We start from the raw sequence: 20,619 nt of genomic DNA on the forward strand, positions 1-20,619 counted from the left end.
ATCTATTTGTATCCTGATGACTTGCAAGAAAAGATATAAAATGGTTTTTCCAGCAACTATGAAGTTTGTTTGAGTGGAGTCATCATAACCTGAAAAAAAGCTGAAATAGCAAAGATAAGATTTTTTACCTACCATTTTTTGTACCTACAGAAGGAATGTTTAGGCTGATAATAATAGAGATTTTCGCCTCCAACCCTCACAAGCTGAGAATATGCATTATTTTCACAAGCTCTGCATCATTCCTGTGAATAAAACAAAGTCTCAACATATGTGGCACTCAATAGTTAAAGGATTACAACCATATAGCTACATATATACACATACATTTATATATATTATTTATGTTTCATTACATACAAATATATTTCATATATATAAACAGGCAATCTCCAAATTATGATGGTCTTACAACTTTTCAACTTTAAGATGGTATGAAAGCAGAATGCATTCAGTAGAAGTCATACTTTGAATCTTGAGTTTTGATCATTTCCTGGGCTACTGATATGCCGTGAGATACTGTCTCATGGTGCTGGGTGGCAGTAGCAAGCCGCACAGCTCCCCTGAGGTCGGTGGATCAGCCACGGGATGATCACGAGGGTGAACAACTAATATTCTTCCAACCATTTTGTACCGATACAACCATTCTGCTTTTCACTTTCAGTACAGTATTCAATAAATTACAAGAGACATTCAACACCTTATTTCAAAATTGGCTTTGTGTTAGATGTTTTTGCCCAAATTTAGGCTAATGTAGGTGTTCTGAGCACGTTCAAAGCAGGCTAGGCTAAGCAATGATGTTTGATAGGTGTATTAAATGCATTTTCAACTTAATATATTTTGAACTTATGATGGGTTTATTGGGACATAACCCCACTGTTAGTTGAGGAAGAACTGTATTTTTTAAAATAAGAATATGCACGGGTAATGTATGGGGGAGGTTAGAAGAAAAACAGACCTAACTCATTAGTGACTGCAATCAGGAGTTAAGGTCCTGATTTTTTTAAGTGATTGAGAGAAAATGTACTGATTTTATAATGCAAAACTTATTTTTTTTAATACAACATTTTGACAATTAGGAAGGGAGTTTGACAGAAACCATGATAGCTGCTCAGAGGAAATTTAACAAGCATGAACAGTGGCAACTCCATAAACATAAATTGCTTAGGGTGACACTGATCAAGTGGGGTATTTTTCTTCACAGAAAACACTTCTCTTCAAAATAATGTTATTTGTACAGCATGGAAAGTATAAAGTGCTCTTGGGAGAAGCAGAGAGAGAATGTCACTCTGAGAAACATCTTATTTGGAGATAGCTCCCCGCCCCTGAGTTAGACTTTAAGATAGGTTAATAGTGTTATTAGTATTAGTGATAATCATAGTACTCTTGGTAGTGGTAGCTAGCATCGGCCTTGTAACTGCTGGGTCAGGTGCTAAATGTATTAGGTACACCGTGATAATTATCTCATCTAATTCTCACATGAAAACATTTAGGTTTTCATGTAACACAGTATACCAGGACCACCTTCCCCCAAGTATCACTAAACTTATCCCTCTATTCTGGTCATGCTTCGGCTCAAGAGATGTCTTCCTCCCTTGGAAAGCCCTGTCATACATATTCCTTGCCCTACGAACAGACGTCTCCAGTAAACTCACCCTTAGGAGAAACCTTACGACACACCTTCACTTTTTCTCAGGAGCCCTCTGGAGAAAATACAGTCATCCCCAGGGTGGTTTGTGGGCCTATAGTGTCTTAAGGTTCTTAGGCAACTCAGGCCCTCCCAGGAGACTCTGACTTCCTTTTCTGGAGATGCACAAAAGCTCATCAGAGGAGTATTTGAATATTCGTTTTCAAAGAGATGGAGGCAGCTCTCTGGACCCACGATGCTGTTATGCAGGGTTAGGCAGCCTGGCAAGTGCATTGGGACTGGCACCAAACGATCGTCAGGTTTCCATAGCAACAATCATTCCTTTCCACGGAGGATTCCATCATCTCTCCTGCCTACTCACACTTTCCAGAATGAATTGATTTTTGTGACTCTAAGGTGTTTGTCTTTGATCCTCCAAAGAGAAAAGACATATTCTTCAAAACAACAACAACAAAACAATAACCCAATGATAAAAAACCTGACTGCAGCTAAAATGCTGCATTGCATCAGCTGGTCTTCCTTTCTTTTAAAATTCTATATTCTTTCTCTGTTTTGCTCTGTTCTCTAGCCTTATCCATAATTTTGGGAAATAGGTTTCTCTAACAGTAAACAAACAGATGGCAACTTCATCTTCGTAAAACTGGCTATGATGGGGCCATAACAGGAAGTTTTCAACAAGGCTCCCTGAAAGCCTGGGCTTAGGGCTTGGGTGGCTGACCTGTGGGTTAGGACAGGAAGGGCAAGAATAAGGATCGCTATCCACATAGAGATGTCACAGTCTCTGAAATTTTGCCCTTAGAGATTTGTTTCCTTATTGCTCTTCTGGCAATATTCTCTTAAATTGTGTACACTCCTGGAAAGAGAAGTACATTAGGTTATTAATGCTGAAAGAACTTCAGAAAGAGAGGAGGAGGTGCAGAGGGAAGGGTATCAAAGGACTTATGAAGACCACCTTTGTCTGCTTCACAATGACATCTTCTGCAGTGGGGCACTTCAGGGACTTGTCACACACTCGCACACACACACACACACACACACACACACACACACAGCCCCTGGAGGATGCCCTCTGACATTTACAATGCAGTGGTGAATTCAATGCACAGGGCTGTTCCCTGAAACACCTGCATGCAATCCTGCAGAAAGATTTCTGAAACCCACACCCTGAAGTGACTAAAAACTCCTTTCTGTCGCCAGCGCCATTTGTTTAACCTTCGAGTTTCCGCAGACTAAAGGTCGCTTTCCTTTGGCTAATGTGGAAATCAAAATTTGCATTGCTTTGTTAAATAAACTGGATTACAGTGAATCATTTCACTTTTATGTAGTTTAATATTGCTCTAAATCTTCAAAACACAGAAGAAATTTATTCCCCCCCTCAGGTAAGTTGTAAGCATAACTGTCATAACCAAAGGGTCCAAAAGTTACTCAGCCCCATTCCAATGGAGCACTTATTAAGTGACATTTAATGGGACATAATATGAACATGGAATTATATCCGTGGAGTCTTCAAGTCTTTGAATCAGACCTCCACCTACAGATGCTGGTTGCTTAACAGGGAGCAGCAGGTGATACCAAGTTTCACTATGTCAAAGCCTGGAATCACTTCCTTGTCACTGACAGGAAACATGGTGCATTAATTAGGGTTCTCCAGAGAAATAGAACCAACAGGATGTGTATATATAGCAATTTATTTTAAGGAACTGACTCATGTGATTGTGAAGGCTTGGCAAGTCCAAAAATCTGATGGGGGACACTGGCAAGCTGGAGATTCAGGAAAGTGTTGCTGTTCAAGTCCAAAGGCAATCTGCTGGAGAATTCCCTCTTGTTCTGGGGAGATGAGCCTTTGGTTCAATTCAGGCCTTCAGCTGATTAGATGAGGCCCACCCACACTCAAAGTCCATGGATTTAAATGTAAATCTCATCCCAAAATATCCTCATGGAAACATCCAGAGTAACATTTGACCAAGTTTCTGGGCACTGTGGCCCAGCCAAGTCAATAAAATTAACCATCACAGTGGGTCACACAGTAGCTGTGTTCAGCAAGAGCTAACCTTGGTCAAACCCTCACCCCTCTCCTCCTATGCCTACTGCTCTTTATCCTAGGTACTGCTGCCTCCATTTCATCATCTCATCAACTTCTCTCCTCATCTTTCAGGTGCCTTGTACTGCCTCCCTCTCTGGACCTATCCCTAGTCTCACTTAATCCACCTCCTCTCCCCTGAAAAAGTCTCCCAGACCTTAGAAAAAGACCTTAGTCATTTACACTTTAGGTTAATTTTAAATCATTGTAAGCCATCTTACCTATTTCCTCACTGTAAAAGGAAAGTATATTAAAAGGATGTCAGGGATTAATGACAAGTTGAGGGTGGTTTTGAGGGGTTTTTTTTGGGACGGGCGGTGTTTTTGGTTTTTTTGAGGAAGGGAAAGAATGACTAACTCACAGAAAGCAAGACAAAGAGACACAACCAGACTTTGCCAAAGACAGAAATCAGGTAAACTCCAGGGGTCTAGATAATTAGTGGATGGTCTTTTCAAGATATCACCATTGTGGTCAATCAGCTGTTGCTATTTTCTGTCTCTCTTCCTCAGGATGGTCAAGACTGTAGTTTCTTCGGGGAGGGTATAGCTCAGTGCTAGAGTGTGTGCTTAGCATGCACAAGGTCCTGGGTTCAATCCTCAGTACCTCCACAGAATAAATAAATAAACCTAATTACCTATCCTCTCCCTCGAAAAATAAAAATAAACTTAAAAATAAAATTTAAAAAAGATTGTAGTTTCTTGGGAGAGAGAGCATTTGATTGATTGAACCTGGATTCTGTACTCCTTCCTGGGCCAGGGAAAGGCAGGGTACCTTGTCTGACAATGCTTTCAAGGCTGCATGAACCGGGGAGCTGTGACCAGAAAAAAGGGGAATGGATCTAGGGCAGCAAAAATATTTGTTGTCTATCAACTATAACTGCAAGATTGTTCAGAAAATGATGCAGACTCAGTTCTACTCTGTTTCCAAGATGACCTTCAATATTAGAGCAAGGCACAGATGGGATGCACAGACGTGTGACAACCTGGGGCAATGTCTCAGAATCCTTCCCTCTCCAGCTGGATGCAAAGCACCTCAAGGGCAGGAGCTCAGGTCTGCTTATGATTTCTCTGGTAGACCCTGCACAGGGCTGCGCACATGATTCTACTGAATTTATGCCATTTGCGAGGGGGTCCAAAGATTCCCTTATCATGAGTAGACAGACTTGTAAGCAGACACAGTGGAACCTCTCCAGCATCCAGCAAGCCTATTTTTCCTAGATGATAAACATTCCACCTTGTTGGAGGGATTGAAGACATTCTCACTTGCAATCCAGTTTACCTATAAAAACAAGACAACAAAGCAGTGGTAAAGACAGATACATTTGCTTATTCTCTTGCCTTGAAAATAATGTCAGATCATTGCACTGAGAGCCAATGTCATCTTCTGTATCTGGTAATTTTGGGGGCAAAATGTCTTTGATTTATACATCCAAAGTATCAAATAAAAAATGTAAGACAACCTGTTAAGCTCATCTAACTATAGCTCTCACTTTCCAGAAAAGGAAACTGGGGAGCAGAGAGGTGAAGGGACATGACCAGTGAGTAGCAGAGCAAGGAAAATGATGAGAATCTATGCCTTCTGACTTCCTAATCTATTCTAATTGTTTTCATTGCTTTTCCAAGTTAATAAATCAAAGTTCAGCTTCAGCTAGTTCCCTGTCTTTCCTGATAAACTCTCTGATCCATGATTTAGTTAACACCTGATTTGTTCAACAGAGCACTCTGGTTCTCAGGTACGCTGTGAGAGTTTATGAAACTCACATGATTTTTCCCTTCTGTCCCTGACCCCTCAGGTCATTTTTTTTTAAAATTAGTTCTCCATTTCAAATCTCGAAGCATGTCCAAGCTCTAATTCTTTTTCCTTTCCTCTTGTTGGAGAAGAACTGTTTTTTCTAATTAACTGTAAAAAATGAAAGGCAACATAGCCTATCATTTCCTATTGTGTAAATATGAAGAGAAATATAAGATAACTGGGGGAATAAAAGCATCAGAGAATCTATTTGGGAGAATCTCTCTTGCAGCATGCTGTTATTACTACCTATCCTGAGATCTTAGTAAGGAAATGGTATGGTAGAAAGGAAATATCAAGGTTTTAAAAAAGGCTGAATTTAGGGCATATTTTATTCAAATTCCACTGAATATATGCTGTCTAAAACGAACACTGGGAAATGACAAAGGTTGTTAAGAGATACAAATCACCATGGTAAATAAATATATTTAATAAAATAATACATAAAAATAAAAACACAAAAATAAATCACAGTTCATTAACACATTTGAAGAAAATCTTAACCTGAGTTTTTCAGGCTACACATAAGCTAAATATAAACGCCAAGGTGGATCATTTCCAGGAGCTCGGAGAACAAGTCTACCCTAAGAGAAAGGCCTGAATTCATGCAGAACTTGAATTCAGAACCAGCATTCATTACTGATCTTCTCTGGGGGAAGGGGTGTACCCGCGCTGGGTGCTTATACATTTTCACATTTAAGTGGGTCTTCAAGTAAAAAGCTAAAAGCTATAAAAGGCAGACAGCAGCTGGCAAAGAGATAAGGAGGGGCTCAGAGATTAAAAGCATCAAGGTCCTCACTACGAAGTCGGACGCAAAAGGCCAACTCTGATGAGGTTCGCAAAAGGAGCCCTGCGGAAAGTCACCAGCTAACACGTACTCTCCAGAAGGACAGTCAGATCCTCGGCCACCCCCGCCTCCATCCCCGCAGCTCGCATTCAAAATGGCGCCACCGCCCCGCCCGCCCCTGACGGCCGTCGAGCCCGCGCGCGCCCTGGGCGGCGGGGGTGCCGGGGACGCGACCGGGCACGCGCGCGGCGTCAAGGCGGCTGCGCGCCTGCGCGAGGGCGGGCGGCGGGCGCGCGCGCAGCGGGGGCGGGCTCTGCCGAGCGCCAGGCTGCAGCGGCTGAGCTGGACGTGTCCGCGAAGATGGCGGGCCGGGTGAGTGCCGGCCCCGGAGCTGCGGCTCGAGGCTGGGAGGCCGGGCTCGCGCGCACCTGGAGGTTCAGACAGCCCCAGGGGAGGGGAGTGAGTCTGAGCAAATGGAGCGTTGGAGCGGGCGGCAGGGCAGAGATGGTGGGCAGGGGCAACGGTGGCAGGGGATTAGTCCTCCTCAGAAACTCCATCCCCTTGGAAGCTCGAGGGGAGGTGACCCCCTCGGTACCCGGGTCTCCTGTGTCTCCCTTAATTCTCCCTCTCAATCCTTTGAGGCTTGTCCCCCTTGCTCTCAAGGTAGCCGCAGGATCGTCGCCGTCCCAGCCCCGTCTGAGGTCTTGGGGGGTTTCTCTGCACCCCTTTGCGAAGGCTCATTAGGTGCAGCCTCTGGAATAACTGCGGGGTATCTGGAATAACTGCTGCATGGAGGGGAGGGCTGTGGCAAGGACTATTAGGAACCCATTTCTGGTTCTTCACAAGGAAAAGTCTTGGGAAAGGAGGAGGGGGTGCAAATGACTTTTAGTGTTAAACCCCGGTCAGTGGGGGTGGGGTGGGGGGAAACGTGTCACTGCCGGATCACGGCAGTGATCTTAAGCTTGCAGTGGGGCTGGATTTGGGGTGTCGCGTTTTGCACTTACGAATGACAGTCGTTTAGAATGCAGCAGGATATGTTGTAGTTTCAGGGTTTTAAATTTTACTTCCTCCTTTAGCCTCAGATCGCGGTGTAGTATGGGTTTGGCGCGGGGCGATAGGGCTGGTTCTGTGCTATACTGCAGTGTGTGTTGAGCAAAAACCTCTCTGAGGATGGATCCTGCTCAGAGATTACACAGGTCAGAAACCTGGGACATTAACTGCGTCATTAGGGGATAAGGATGTGCTTGACTGATTTATTTCTACTGGAATATTTGAATAAGTTTGCATAGATTATGTATAAACGCAAATATCCTCTGTAAAGGAAATTTTAAGTCATGAGATTCCAGAATGAGAAGAGACCTTAAAGGTCATTTAATTCGTCCTTTTCCTCTTCTTTTCCCCATAGCCTCCCCTTTTATCTACAGCTACTCTCCACCTGAGCTTCAGATTCTGTCTTTTCCCACCTTCTAAAGTACCCCACTCTGGTGTATTCACCTGCTCCCTCTAAACAACAAACTCAGGCTTTTCCCATCTTAAACAAACCCTCTCTCCACTCCCACAGCTGTCACCGTTTCTCTTCCCACTTTACAGCCAGAAATCTTGATAGAGTTGTTTACATTTATTTGTCTCCCATTTTTTTTTTTTACCACCTACTCACCCCTCAACCCACTGCAGTCTGATTTCTAGCCTTATTATCCCACTGAAATGTGTCCCTAAACTTAATTGACATTTCTCATTCCTTTTCTTACTGGATGTCTCAACAGCATTTGACATTGTGGACCATTGCCTCCTTCGTGGAAAATGCTCTTCCCATGGCTTCTCTGAAGGCTTGCTCCTGTTTTTAGCCAGACCTTTCTTTTGCAGACTCACCCTCCTCTACTGTGTTATTCAATGCAGATATTCCTCAAGGCTCTCTTCTCACTGTTTATTTTCTCCCCAGGCAATCTCTTCTAAGCTGAACCTCAACTACTATCTATATGCCAATGATTCTCAATATTTTACTGCCAATCCAGACCTATTTAGAAGTTCCAGATCAATATGTCAAACTATTTAAAACCAAGGCACCTCAGACTCGACTTGTTCAAATTTAAACCCATAGTCTTAGCCCACCTAACTAGTTCTTTTACTTTGTTTCCTAGTTCAGTGAATGGCACTGCAGTCACTCATTTATATAGGCTGGAAACCTTGGGGGATTAGGAGTGGGTCATCCTTTATACTTCTCTCTCACCATATCCTCTGCCCCCAGGTAAAATTCATCACTGAGTTCTGTCTCCCCCTTTCCTCCAAAAGAGGGTATTATTAGGGCTGAAGAATCTGGCTTGGGCTTTGCTGCTTTAAACTATATCCAGATCACCCACTGGACTAGTCACATGGGTTCTGTCATTTTACCATCCTAAAAATCTCTCCAATCTGTCCACCTCTCTACATCTTCATTTCCACCTCCTTTTCCCAAACTACTATCCTCCTGGCCTCCCTGGAGGGAAGCTCCCAAGTGGTCTCCTTGTGGCATTCACCAGGTTGATTGTTCCAACCCATGCCCTTTGCTACTTAAACCCCTCCCTCAGTAGCATCTCCTTACTTTTGGAAGAAAACCAAATCCTTAACTGGGCCTTTAACGCCCTTTTTGGTTCCGCTCCTGCATCTCACTCACCCCCTTACTCTCTATACTCAGGTTATATAAGTCTTTCAGTTCCTTGAACCTCTTACCACAAGGTCTTTGCATGTGCTGTTTCTTTTGTGATGTTCTGCCCCCAGCCATTTACCACCTACTCATAGATCACTCAGCTACTCAAGGGAGGCCTGTTCTGATCCCGCACTGAGTCAGGATCCTTTGTTAATACGTTCTTGAAGAAAGGTATTCCTTTCCTTAGAGAGTTATCTATCTGTCATTTAAAATTTATTAGTTTGGTTATTAGACTTTACCTTCCATGGAAGCAGAGACCATGTTAGGTTTTTACTCACTATCATCATATGTGTGTTACACCTGTCTGGGACCTAGGTGCTCAATACATTTTTGTTGAAAATTAATCTAACCTCTGTTTTAATACTCTGGTGATAGAGGGTGCATTGCCATAGAGCTAGCCCATTTTAGTGCCATGTTAAAAAGGTCTTTTTTATATGGAGTTCCACATGACTTTTATACATCGATACTATTTTTGCTGTTTAGAGCTGCATATCTCTTTCCATATGATAGTCTTTAGCTCTTTGAAAACAGGTACGTACCCTCAGATTTTCTCTACTGAAAGTTAAACATCCCCAGTTCCTCAAATATCCTGTATTCCAAACCCTTCATCATTTAGGTTACCTTCTTTTGGAAATGTTCTGTTCTGTCAGTGTTTTTTCTAAAATGTGCTCAAGAGTCTAACAGAGAGATCAGTGAAGAATATATTTGAAAATTATTCTCTTAAGCTGGACACTACCGTTATTAACACAGGCTAAACTTGTATTTGTTTTTTTCTGTGATAAATCGTACTCTCAGTCCATACTGAGCTTATAGTCAATTACAACTCTCATGTTCTTTTAAATTCAGTCCCCCCTGCCCACATTCTTGGTATTGTGCAATTTTATTGAATCTAAGTGTAAGACTTTACATTTATCCCATTTACAATTCTTTTTTTTTTTTTTTTAGGTCTGGGCAGGGTACTTGTTGAAGGTTTTCTTGATTCTTTCATACTATGCAACATAGTAGCCCTCTCTTCCAGTTTTGTTTGATTTGTAGGATTAATAATCATGACTTCTGTATCTCCATTCTAGTCACTGATAAAAGGTAGAATAAGATTGGGTCAGAAATAGCCCTTGAGCATACTGCTGGAGGCCCTTCTCTGGGCTGGCACACACCAATATGCTGTTGGCACCTACCATTGCTTAATTACAAGTGTATCTCACTTAGTCTTGACGAAACCACCCTGCAAGGTAGGTTAACTTTGTTTTACTCAGCGAGAGGGGGTCAGTAACTTGTCAGGATTTGTGCCAGATTCACTCACAGCCAGCAAGAAGCAGGGTCAGAATTTGAACTCAGGTCAGTGCAACAACTTAGTTGCAAGGCTATGAAAAAGGAGATTTACCTTTTTAGAGCCTGCTGTCAAAAGTTTAATTTTCAAAAACTACCTTCTACCTTTTGTAATATTTGAACACTCGGCCCATCTCTGATTGTCTTATCTTTTCTTCCTATAGCTATAATTGTGTAACAACTACCTGTCCATGTTTAACGGAGTTAGCCTTGTTTTAATACTCTTAAAATGAGTTCTGTATTCCCTTTTTGTGGGAGAAAAGCTATCTTGGTTAGTTAATTTTGGCATTCTGACATCATCTTGTAAATGGTGTTTATGTTCACTCTGTAATTGAAGATTTATTGTATCACTGTTGCTGTTGATAACATTAGTTACCTGCATATTTTGTCCTTTGCTTTTCTTGGCCAAAAAAGAAAGCCTCGTATTTAGTTTATCTGGGAAATTGAATGAAATGTGTGATGTTATTCAGTATATAGCATCTAGGTCATCAGAACCTGATTAATCCCTAAAATACTTTAAAGCCTCTAATCCTAAAAGTAAAGAACCTAAAAAATAATTTTTGTCATTGCTTTATACATTATTGTATATGAGAAAAATTTGGAATGACAGATTGGCTACATTTTATAACATGATCAGTTAATTTAAACTTGATCTGGTTCCTTTTGTCCTTTCAAAAGATTCAATTAGGTAATAGATTTTCTCAGCTGTTTAAAATTTTTTGCTGGTAATAAGTAGGTTCTGAAGTTATAATTCTTATTACTTACATTGAACATAGACTCTTACTTATAAATGACCTCCATATACAGATGGCTGCCACTGCCCTAGGCCTTCATACCATCTTTCAGAACTTTCATGCTTCAGCTGCTCTGGAATCATGGAATCAGAAGCGCAGGAAAGAATCTGAAATGTAGTCTTAATAGCTTAGGAGAGCTGACTCTAGGAAGGAAGAGGCTCCTTAGTAAAGCTACTCTGGTGTTGCTTTCCAGGCCCCTCATGTGGTCAACCCACTCCTGGAAAAAAAAAAAAAAGGAGAGAGAGAGAGAGAAGAAGAAAGGCTTTCCACATTGCCTGAACTTTTTTGTACTGTCTTTTAAAATTTCCAGAAATCTTACTTATTGGAGACTTAGCTGTTCCTTTCTGAAAATATACATACATTAATACAAATAAAACCAATGGACTCTCTTCATAAGTTCTTATACCTAGTTGAAGTCATTTGTTTTAAGAAATAGGAGTAAGATGACGTTAAATAAGGACTTGCTTAGAAATTGAAAGGGGTTTATAAAGATGTTAGAGGTAAAATTTACCTAATCCAACATTTCGAGTAGGGCAGACTAGTATATTTCATACCAGCATAGTGAAGAATCTTTTGTGGCCTAGTCCAGAAGTCTAGCCATTTATAACATTTTATGAGTGAATGACATTTTTACCAAATAACTGACTTTCAGATGAAATTTTGGAACACAAGTCATGAATCAGGGACAGCTCATGGGCAGTACCATAAGTCAAAACAAATAATATAAAATGTTTCATAGTCCCATTTCCTAAATCAGAGTTTTGCTGTCCAAAGAGTATCAACTTTCTGCAATCTTATATGCAGTAGTTACTGTTTTTATATATCACTTTAGTGGAGATTTTATAAAACATCTTCAAATGCAATACATTTTAGAAAGAAAAACTGAACTATTTCTAGCACTATCAAATAGCTTCTTCTTTCTGAAACCCAGAGGAATTTATGTTTAAGATGGATATATTCTTTTTTCAAGTATTTAAGTCAAGGTGCAAAGATGTAAGGTGAAAGTATCTTACTGTTGAGAATTCTTGAACTGGTGGAACAGTGAACCCTTGGAAACACCTGCATTGGCAATACACCTGTCACTTGTTAAAATGTTGTTCTTAAGGGCCCATACTCTGGGTATGGTGTTTTAGGTAAAAATCTCTTAATAGATCCTTTATCGTACTTCAGTATTAATACCCTTGAATGGGCTCTGAGACCTACCTTACACTGCCTTCATTTTTTTGGTGATTTAAACTCATAATTTCTAACTTCTTTTTTTTTTTTTTTTTTTTGTGATGAAAACTAGAAATGCCTGTGTGACTATAACTTTCTAGCTCTATGCATTTTAAACAAGTACAATTCATATATACCTTAAGAAGTTTTAAGCATACTGAAAAGTATAGCAAATAATATAACATATACATATATCCTTGTGCTCACCATCCAGATTATAAAATTGTTTACATATTGTTACATTTGCTTTATATCTTTAATTTTTAGAAACAAAGCATTACAGATCCAGTTGAATCCCCTTTGTATCTCTTCTTGATTCCACTAACCTTTCCCAGAAATAACCACTGTCCTAAAGTTGGTGTAAATCTTTTCTATTCACATCTATGTATGCTTGTGCCCATAACTAGTATATTATTTTGTGTGTCTTTAAAATGCATATAATAGTGTCATTACTGTATATTTCTTTCTGCATCCTGCATTTTTTCATTTAAAATGGTGATTGAAATGTAGTCATGTTGGCATTATATAGAGCCAGTTAACTCTGCTTACTGTGTGGTATTCTTTTTTGTAAATATACCACATTTTCCTGTTTTCTTATCAGAGGACAACTTAAGTGGTTTTCAATTTAATTTTCCTGGTGTGTGCATTCTTGTATATGTCTCCTTACATAATATGTAAGAGTTTCTTTAGGTTATGTGTCTAGAGACATGGACATATACCCTATGTAGAATTGCTGCATAGAATTTCTGAGTGATCAGTTACCTTTATCTTTACCTAGTTATACCAATTTTGCACTCTTAACGTCAGAATATGAGTACCTTCATGTCCTCTCCAGCACTTAATGCTGAAGACATTTTAATTTTTACAATATGATAGGTGTAAAATAATTTTACTGTTTAAATTTGCATTTTTTCCTGATTACTTAGTGAGATCAAGCATTTTTCATATTGGTCATTGGAATTTCCTCTTCTGTAAATTACCTTTATTTATCCTTTGTCCATTTTTTCTGTTGAGCTGTTCAATGGTGATCTTTTCCTGTCTGCAGAGTTTTAGATTTAAGTTTTATTGTAGTTATAATTACTCATTTTTTAACCTGTATGATTAGTGTGCTTGTATGTTTTAAAAGATATCTTTCTTTTAAAAGTCAGATTTTCCTTTAAAAGGTTTAGTGGCTTGCTTTTCACACTTTGGTGTTTAATTCATCTGGAATTTATTTTTGTGTTTGGTGTGAATTAGGAAGCTAATTTTATCTTTTCCATATGTATAAAATCAATTGTCCTGATATTTACTGAGTCCATCCTTTTTTCCACTGATTTGTAATGTATCTCTGTTTTATATCCACTCTAAGTCTGGAGTCTATTCTGTTTCATTACTGTTTGTCTATATGTGTACCAGTACTGCTGTTTTTATTACCTTTAACTTCAGAGTTATTCTTGCTATCTGGTAGGGTTAGCCCCCTTCTTAATTGTCTTCGTTTTGCATTTTTGGCCCTTTTCCAGATGAATTTAAGGTGCAACTCAATCCCTCCTCCTTTAAAAACATTTCTTGTCTTTAAATTTAATCTTTATTGCCATTGATTTTGACCTACATTGTTTTCTTATTTTACAAGGGCATACACAATGATCATTTCAATAAAATTTAGCGGATCTATTCTAGGAAGCTGATTTTTTTCTTTTACTTTTTTTTTTGACATTAAGCCAAAAAGTGCTAATAATTTATTGCAACTTTGTGCTCTATTGATTTGAAATCAAATGAGTTAGCACCAGCTGTTTATGAGTAATGCAGGATGTTTTAGTCCTTTGCTAAATTTGGAAAGAGGTGCTAAAATTCTGATATATTTTGTACTAGCTATATAGATCTTTGGTAATGGAGTAAATTATTAAAGTAAGAAATAAGTTGTCATTTTTTGAAATCCAACATTCACTTATTTTTTTTTAGAAAACCACTAATAAAGAGAATTTTAGAATTTCAGTGGATTTTTAAAAGTTGTAAAGTGTTTTTAGTATTATGTGCATATGAACCAACATTTTCTTACTTGGTTTGATGAGCAACAAAAATAGAAATTATCACTAATGCTGGGTCTTCCAAAAAAAATCTGTATGGGGAGATTAAAACAATTTAGTTATCCTAGTTGCTCTCCTAGAGAATTATACTGACCAAATTTTGTGAGATAAGCTAGCAGACTTAGATTCTACTGTTTCGAACAGAGCCTGGCATGAAAGTAGTACTTAGTACATGATTGTTGAATGGATGAATGACCATTTATTTCTCAATACCTTAATAAATTATCGTTTTTGACAATGTAGTTGGAATTTTAATGTTATGTTCTCTGCCAAGCTATTGAATACTCTACTGTTGTTTTATTCTGTTATCAAAGCCATTAATAATATAGCATAGATCTAACTTTAAACAGCTGCTGGCCTCTGATGCAGTCCTTTTTTCCGACCTGCAGATGCTGAGTCTGATAACTTTTTGTTTATATAGGCTTCAAATCAATCTACCAATTATCAAGCATCAAAATACACTTAATTATATTTATCAAGTTAAATGATGAAATGGAGCAGAAGCATTATTGCAGCCTTTTTTCCACATTTTTTCTCTCCTGTGGTAGAAGGAAATTAACCTGTCATTATTTCTGTTTTTATGAAGTTTATTTCTCTAAGTACAATGATTCTCAAAGTGCGGTCTGTAGACCAGCTAATTGGCATCACCTCAGAGCTTGCTAGAAGCATGGAGTCTCCAGCCCCACCCAGCTTATTAGATTGGAAACTCAGGAGGTCTGCCCCCTGCAGTTGCTTAACATGTTTTCAGGTGATTTCTGATGTATGCTAAAATTGAGAGCTATTGACAGGTTTTTGAGATCTCCAATTTAGTTTCTTACAAATTGTTGAAGATTTTTTTTCTCCCAGATTTCCTTCCAAACGTGTACTCAACCTTGTTATTTCCAGATTTCAGGGTTATTATCTTTTCATTCCTTTAATGCCTTCCCCCATTCCAATTTTCAGACTTTTATAAGACAGCATAGTTATCTCTTGCAGTAGAGTAAATTAGGTACCCTGACTCACATTTCCATAAAAACTGTTTGAAATGCTAGATAGCATGGTAACTATAATTAGTTAAAAAATATTGTATTCCTAGAATTTTCTAAGACTGTAGATCCTAAGTGTTCTCAACACACACACACCCAAGATGGTAATTATGTGAGGTGATGGATATGTTAACTAGCTTGATTGTGGTAATCATTACACAAGGTGTATTTGTATCAAAACACCACATTGTATGCCATAGGCAAAATTTCCTAAAGCTGAACATATGCGCATATGCCCATGACCCAGCAATTCTGCTGGAGGAGGTGGATGTGTAGGGGTGTAGCTATCCAATAGAAATGCATACGTGTATTATTCAAAGGACATGTACAAACATGTTATTAGCAACAGTATTCATGATTAAAAGCTGGAAACAACTCATGGATAAATAATGGTGGTATATTCATATAATTATATACTCCAAAAAGCAAGGAAAATGAATGAACTGTTGCTACATGCAACAGCATGGATGAGTCTCACAATCATAATATCGAAGGGTAGAAGTCTGACACAAAGTAATATGTGCTATATAATTACATTTATGTAGTTTTCAACATGCTAAACTAATCTGACTGATTTCTGTCTCTGGTGGTAGAAAACAAGATGGTGGTTATCTGTGGTTGGGGGTGAAGGGCTAGTGACTAGGAGGGGGCAGCATGGGATGCTGGTAATGTTCACTTTCTTGAACTGGGTGTTGGTTACCCTGGGTGTGTTCACTTTGTAGAAATTCATTGAGCCAAGCACTTACAATGTATGTACTTTTTTGAATGTATACTTTCTTCAGTAAACAGTTGATTTAAAGAATGGTCATTTTTTCCCTTAAACTAGGTGGTAGGTACATGGTATTTGCTTCATGGTGTTTTATATCTTACATTTTTTAATGAATATTTTGGTCTTACTCAGTATTCAAAAATCCATTGTTAATTGAGCATCCCCTGCATGGTGCACAGTGCCTGGGACATTATAAATATTCACTAAATATTTGTTCCATTGAATAGAATTAGGCTAGTAATTCCTTTTTGCCTTCAACAGCCAATTTCCTACTCAATTATTTATAAATAATTAGTTCTAAATAAAAATATATATGATACCATTATATAATGCTTATACTTATTATCAAGCTGAATTTATTAAATTAAGTGAGAAACTTCTCAGTATTACCAGCACTTGCATCATGAATTAACATGTTTAATTATAGTGACTCAAATTAACATCAGCAATCTAGATTAGTATGGATGTAAGTCAATAGATTTTACTGCTTTGAAGATAAAAAGTTTATTAGATGTTCTAATATTTTCAGGTGTCTCACTTTTTTTTATTTGCTTTTGAACAATTGGAATCACAGCTAACTTCTCTTAACACTCTGTGTTCCTACTTCTGTACTGTGCTTGCTTCTTGCCTAACTTGCATTTTTACTTTCTGCTTTCTTGAATGCCCTGTGTCTCACTAAGGGAGGAGTCTGTAGGTATGAGACTTAGTGGTTGGAACTGGGGAGAGGCTTTAAGCCTTGGATTCTTGTTCTCATTCCTTCTCCAAAAATTCTCTCCCTCTTTACCCTTCAAAAATAACATAGGTGTAAACCTTTCATCAGGATGTTAGGTTTTTTTTTTTTTTTTTTTTTTTAAGAAAAAGCTTCACAAACATTGCTTTGATTTTTAAGAACGTTTAGAGTAAACTTTTCAGATTAAGAGCACCAAGTTACTAAATAAGAATATCTTAAATGGAATGAATGGTGTTTTACAGTTTTGAAAACACCTTCACAGATCTTTTCTTGTTAGGATTCTCACAGCAACCTTATGAGTTGGCACTCTCAAAATTCAGTTCAACGAATAAATTTCAACTAACAAAAAAATCCGCAGCTGTCATCATACTTAGTGGTGAACACCGAAAGCTTCCCCCATTAAGACCAGAAACAAGATAGCCATGTCTGCTCTAACCATTTCTATTCAACCTTACATTGGAGGTTCTAGGTAGGGCAGCTTTTCAAGAAAAAAGGGGGAGGGGGGGGCATTCGGATTAGAAAGAAAAAAAAACTGTATCTATATACAAATGATATGATTTTATGTACAGAAAATCCTAAAGAATCTATTAGAAAAAAACTGTTAAAGCTAATAAATGAATCCCATAAAGTTGTAGGATACAAGATCAATATACAAAAATCAGTTACATTTCTATACACTAGCAATGAACAATCTGAAAATAGAATTAAGGAAACAGTTCCAGTTACAATAACATCAAACAGAACAAAATACCTATGAATAAACTTAACTAAGGAAGTGCAAGATTTGCACATTGAAAACTACAAAACGTTTTGAAAGGAATTAATGATCTAAATAAATGAAAAGACATCTTCTGAGAAGGAAACATAGGTGAAAATCTGTTCATGGATTGGAAGACTTAATATTGTTAATATGGCAGTACTCCCCAGATTGATCTATAAATTCAGTGCAACCCCTATCTAAATTTCAACTGCCTTTTTGCCAGAAATGAGTGAGCTGGTCCTAAAATTCATATGAACTAGCAAAGTCATTTTAGCTACAACAATTTGAAAAAGAATAAAGTTGGAGGACATACTTCCTGATTTCAAAACTTGCTACAGAGCTACAGTAATCAAGATGATGTGACAGTGGCAAGAGGATAGTCATATAAGCCAATGGAATAGAATTGAGAGTCCAAAAAAAAAAAAAAAAACCAACCCATACATTTGTGGTTAATTGATTTTCAACAGGGTGCCAAGACCATTCAGTGGGGGAAAGAATAGTCTTTTTAGCAAATGATGCTGGGACAACTGGATACCTACATGCAAAAGAATGAATTTGGACCCCCTATCTCACACCATGTACAAAAATGAACTCAGAACGGATCAAAGAATTTTTAGAAGGAAGCATAGATGAAAATCTGCTTGACGTTGGATTAAACTGTTTTTTTTAAAGATACAACACAAAGCATAAGCAACCAGAGAAAAAATAGATAAATTGGACTTAATCAAAATTTAAAAATTTCATGCATCAAAGGACACTATCAAGAAAGTGAGGAGACAACCCACAGAATGGGAGAAAATATTTACAAATCGTATGTCTGATAATGGTCTAGTGTCCAGAATATATAAAGAATGCTTACAACTCAGCAATAAAAAGAGACTCAAATTAAAAATGAGCAGAGGATTTGAATAGATTTTCTCCAAAAAAGATGCGCAAATGACCAATAAGCACGTGAAAAGATGTTCAACATCAGTCATTAGAAAAATTCCAACCAAAACCACAGTGAGATATTAACTTCACACCCACTAGGATGGCTTTAGTTGGAAAAAAAAGTGTTGGTGATGATGTAGAGAAATTGGAACCCTCATACACTGATGGTGGGAATGTAAAATGGTGAAGCCACTGTGGGAAACAGTTTGGCAGTTTTTCAAAAAGTTAAACATAGAATGAGCCAGCAATTCTCCTAGCTATATAACCAAGTGAATTGAAAATATATGGTCACGTAAACTTGTACTTGGATGTTCATAGCAGCATTATTCATAATAACCAAAAAGTGGGAATAACCCAATGTCTATCAGTAATGAATAGATAAAACAAATGTAGGTTATGCATACAATGGAATATGATCCAGTCACAAAAAGGAGTGGAGTATGTCACACACTCCAAATAGAGGATCTTGGAAACATAATGCAGGGGGAAGTGTATAGCTCAGTGGTAGAGCACATGCTTAGCATGCACAAGGTCCTAGGTTCAATCCCCAGTACCTCCATTAAAAAATAAATAAACCTAGTTACTTACCCCTCCCCTCAAAAAGAGAAAACATAATGCTAAGTGAAAGAAGCCAGTCACAAAGATGACAGATTGTATGATTCTATTTATATGGAATGTTCAGAATAGTCAAACCCATAGAGATAGAAAGTAGATTAGCGGTTGCCAAGGGATGAGGGAGAGGAGAATTGGAACTGACTGCTGATAGGTACAGTGTCTCTTTTTGGAGTGCTGGAAGTGTTCTGGAATTAGACAGTAGTGATGATTGCACAACATCGTGAATAAACTAAAAACCTCTGAAGTGTACACTTTAAAATGATGAATTTTGTGTCATGTGAGTCTATTCAGGCAGCTGTGACAAAATACCAGAGACTGAATAGCTTATAAACAACAGAAATTTATTTCTTACAGTTTTGGAGGCTGGAAGTCCAAGATCAAGGTGCCAACATGGTTGAGGGCCCTCTTCTGGGTCACAGACTTCGTGTTGTATCCTCACATGGTGGAAGGGGCAAGCTAGCTCTCTGAGTCCTTTTTTATAAAGGCACTAATTCCAATGATGAGGCTTCTGCTCTCATGACCTAATCACCTCCCAGAAGCTTCACCTTCTAATACCATCACCTTGGGCATTATGTTTTCAACATGAATTTGGGAAGACATAAACATTGAGACCATAGCAGAAGTATATCTCAAAAAATGCTAATAAACACTTCAACTAAATGTTGCATATATTGGCATGCCAGAGCTTAGAGTCATGGTGCTCAAATATAAAGTTTAAGGCAGCTGGTGATATGTAGTGATAAGACTGTTGAAGAAGCACAAATAATAGAGATATAGGAAATACCCAGTCTTACTAGGAACCAGGGAGTTTCATAAACTTGGCTTTGCAATATGAGTAAAATATCCATAGGTGGAAGGGGTTTAGAATTGGGAATTCAGGCAAAAGAGACAGTGTAAATAAGGTGCCGAGTTGGGAATTTGAAGTACATGGGGTCAGGGTGAGACACTAACATAGATGATGCAGAAAAACAAGGGTAGATTCTGCCTAAGTGGTTATGAGTATAATGGTAAGGAGTTTGGGCTTTGTTATTTAAGAATCACATTTTTAGTTTTCGGTAACGTCTGGTGGCAGAGGGAAGACTGAATTGGAGAAGAGAAATCAGTCAGGGAAACTGATTAGGTTATTGCAAGTTTTTGTTTTTTGGGTTTTTGTTGTTGTTTGGAGGGAGGTGATAAAGGCCAAATTAGATCAACAGTTGTGAGGATGGAAGGGAGAAATCAAATCCAAGTTACAGTGCAGAAGTAGAATTAACAGGTCTTGGCTCCACTTGTGTGTATGTGTGTGCACATGTGCGTGTATTAGGTGATTAAGGGAAAAATGACCTTGAAATTATGAATTTGAGGGACTTGAAAGGACAGTGATGGTGTTAACAGAGATGAGGACAGCCAGAGAAACAAACTAAAGTGAA

General features: G+C 38.4%; 1 protein-coding gene across 2 annotated transcripts in view; it reads left to right on the top strand.

Moving 5' to 3' along the window:
- The first annotated feature begins 6,543 nt into the window (after positions 1–6,543).
- Positions 6,544–20,619, top strand: part of NSF (N-ethylmaleimide sensitive factor, vesicle fusing ATPase) — a 131,130-nt gene continuing 117,054 nt past the window's right edge. Inside the window, exon 1 of one of the 2 annotated variants that reach the window (XM_031468780.2) lies at positions 6,544–6,672. In XM_031468780.2, the coding sequence (XP_031324640.1) occupies positions 6,661–6,672 (12 nt within the window). In that variant the 5' untranslated portion in view covers positions 6,544–6,660. The remainder of the gene's footprint in view (positions 6,673–20,619) is intronic. The other variant, XM_064495708.1, reaches the window with a different exon arrangement.

The sequence above is a fragment of the Camelus dromedarius genome, chromosome 16 (assembly GCF_036321535.1).
Source record: "Camelus dromedarius isolate mCamDro1 chromosome 16, mCamDro1.pat, whole genome shotgun sequence".
NCBI classification, from domain to species: Eukaryota; Metazoa; Chordata; class Mammalia; order Artiodactyla; family Camelidae; genus Camelus; species Camelus dromedarius.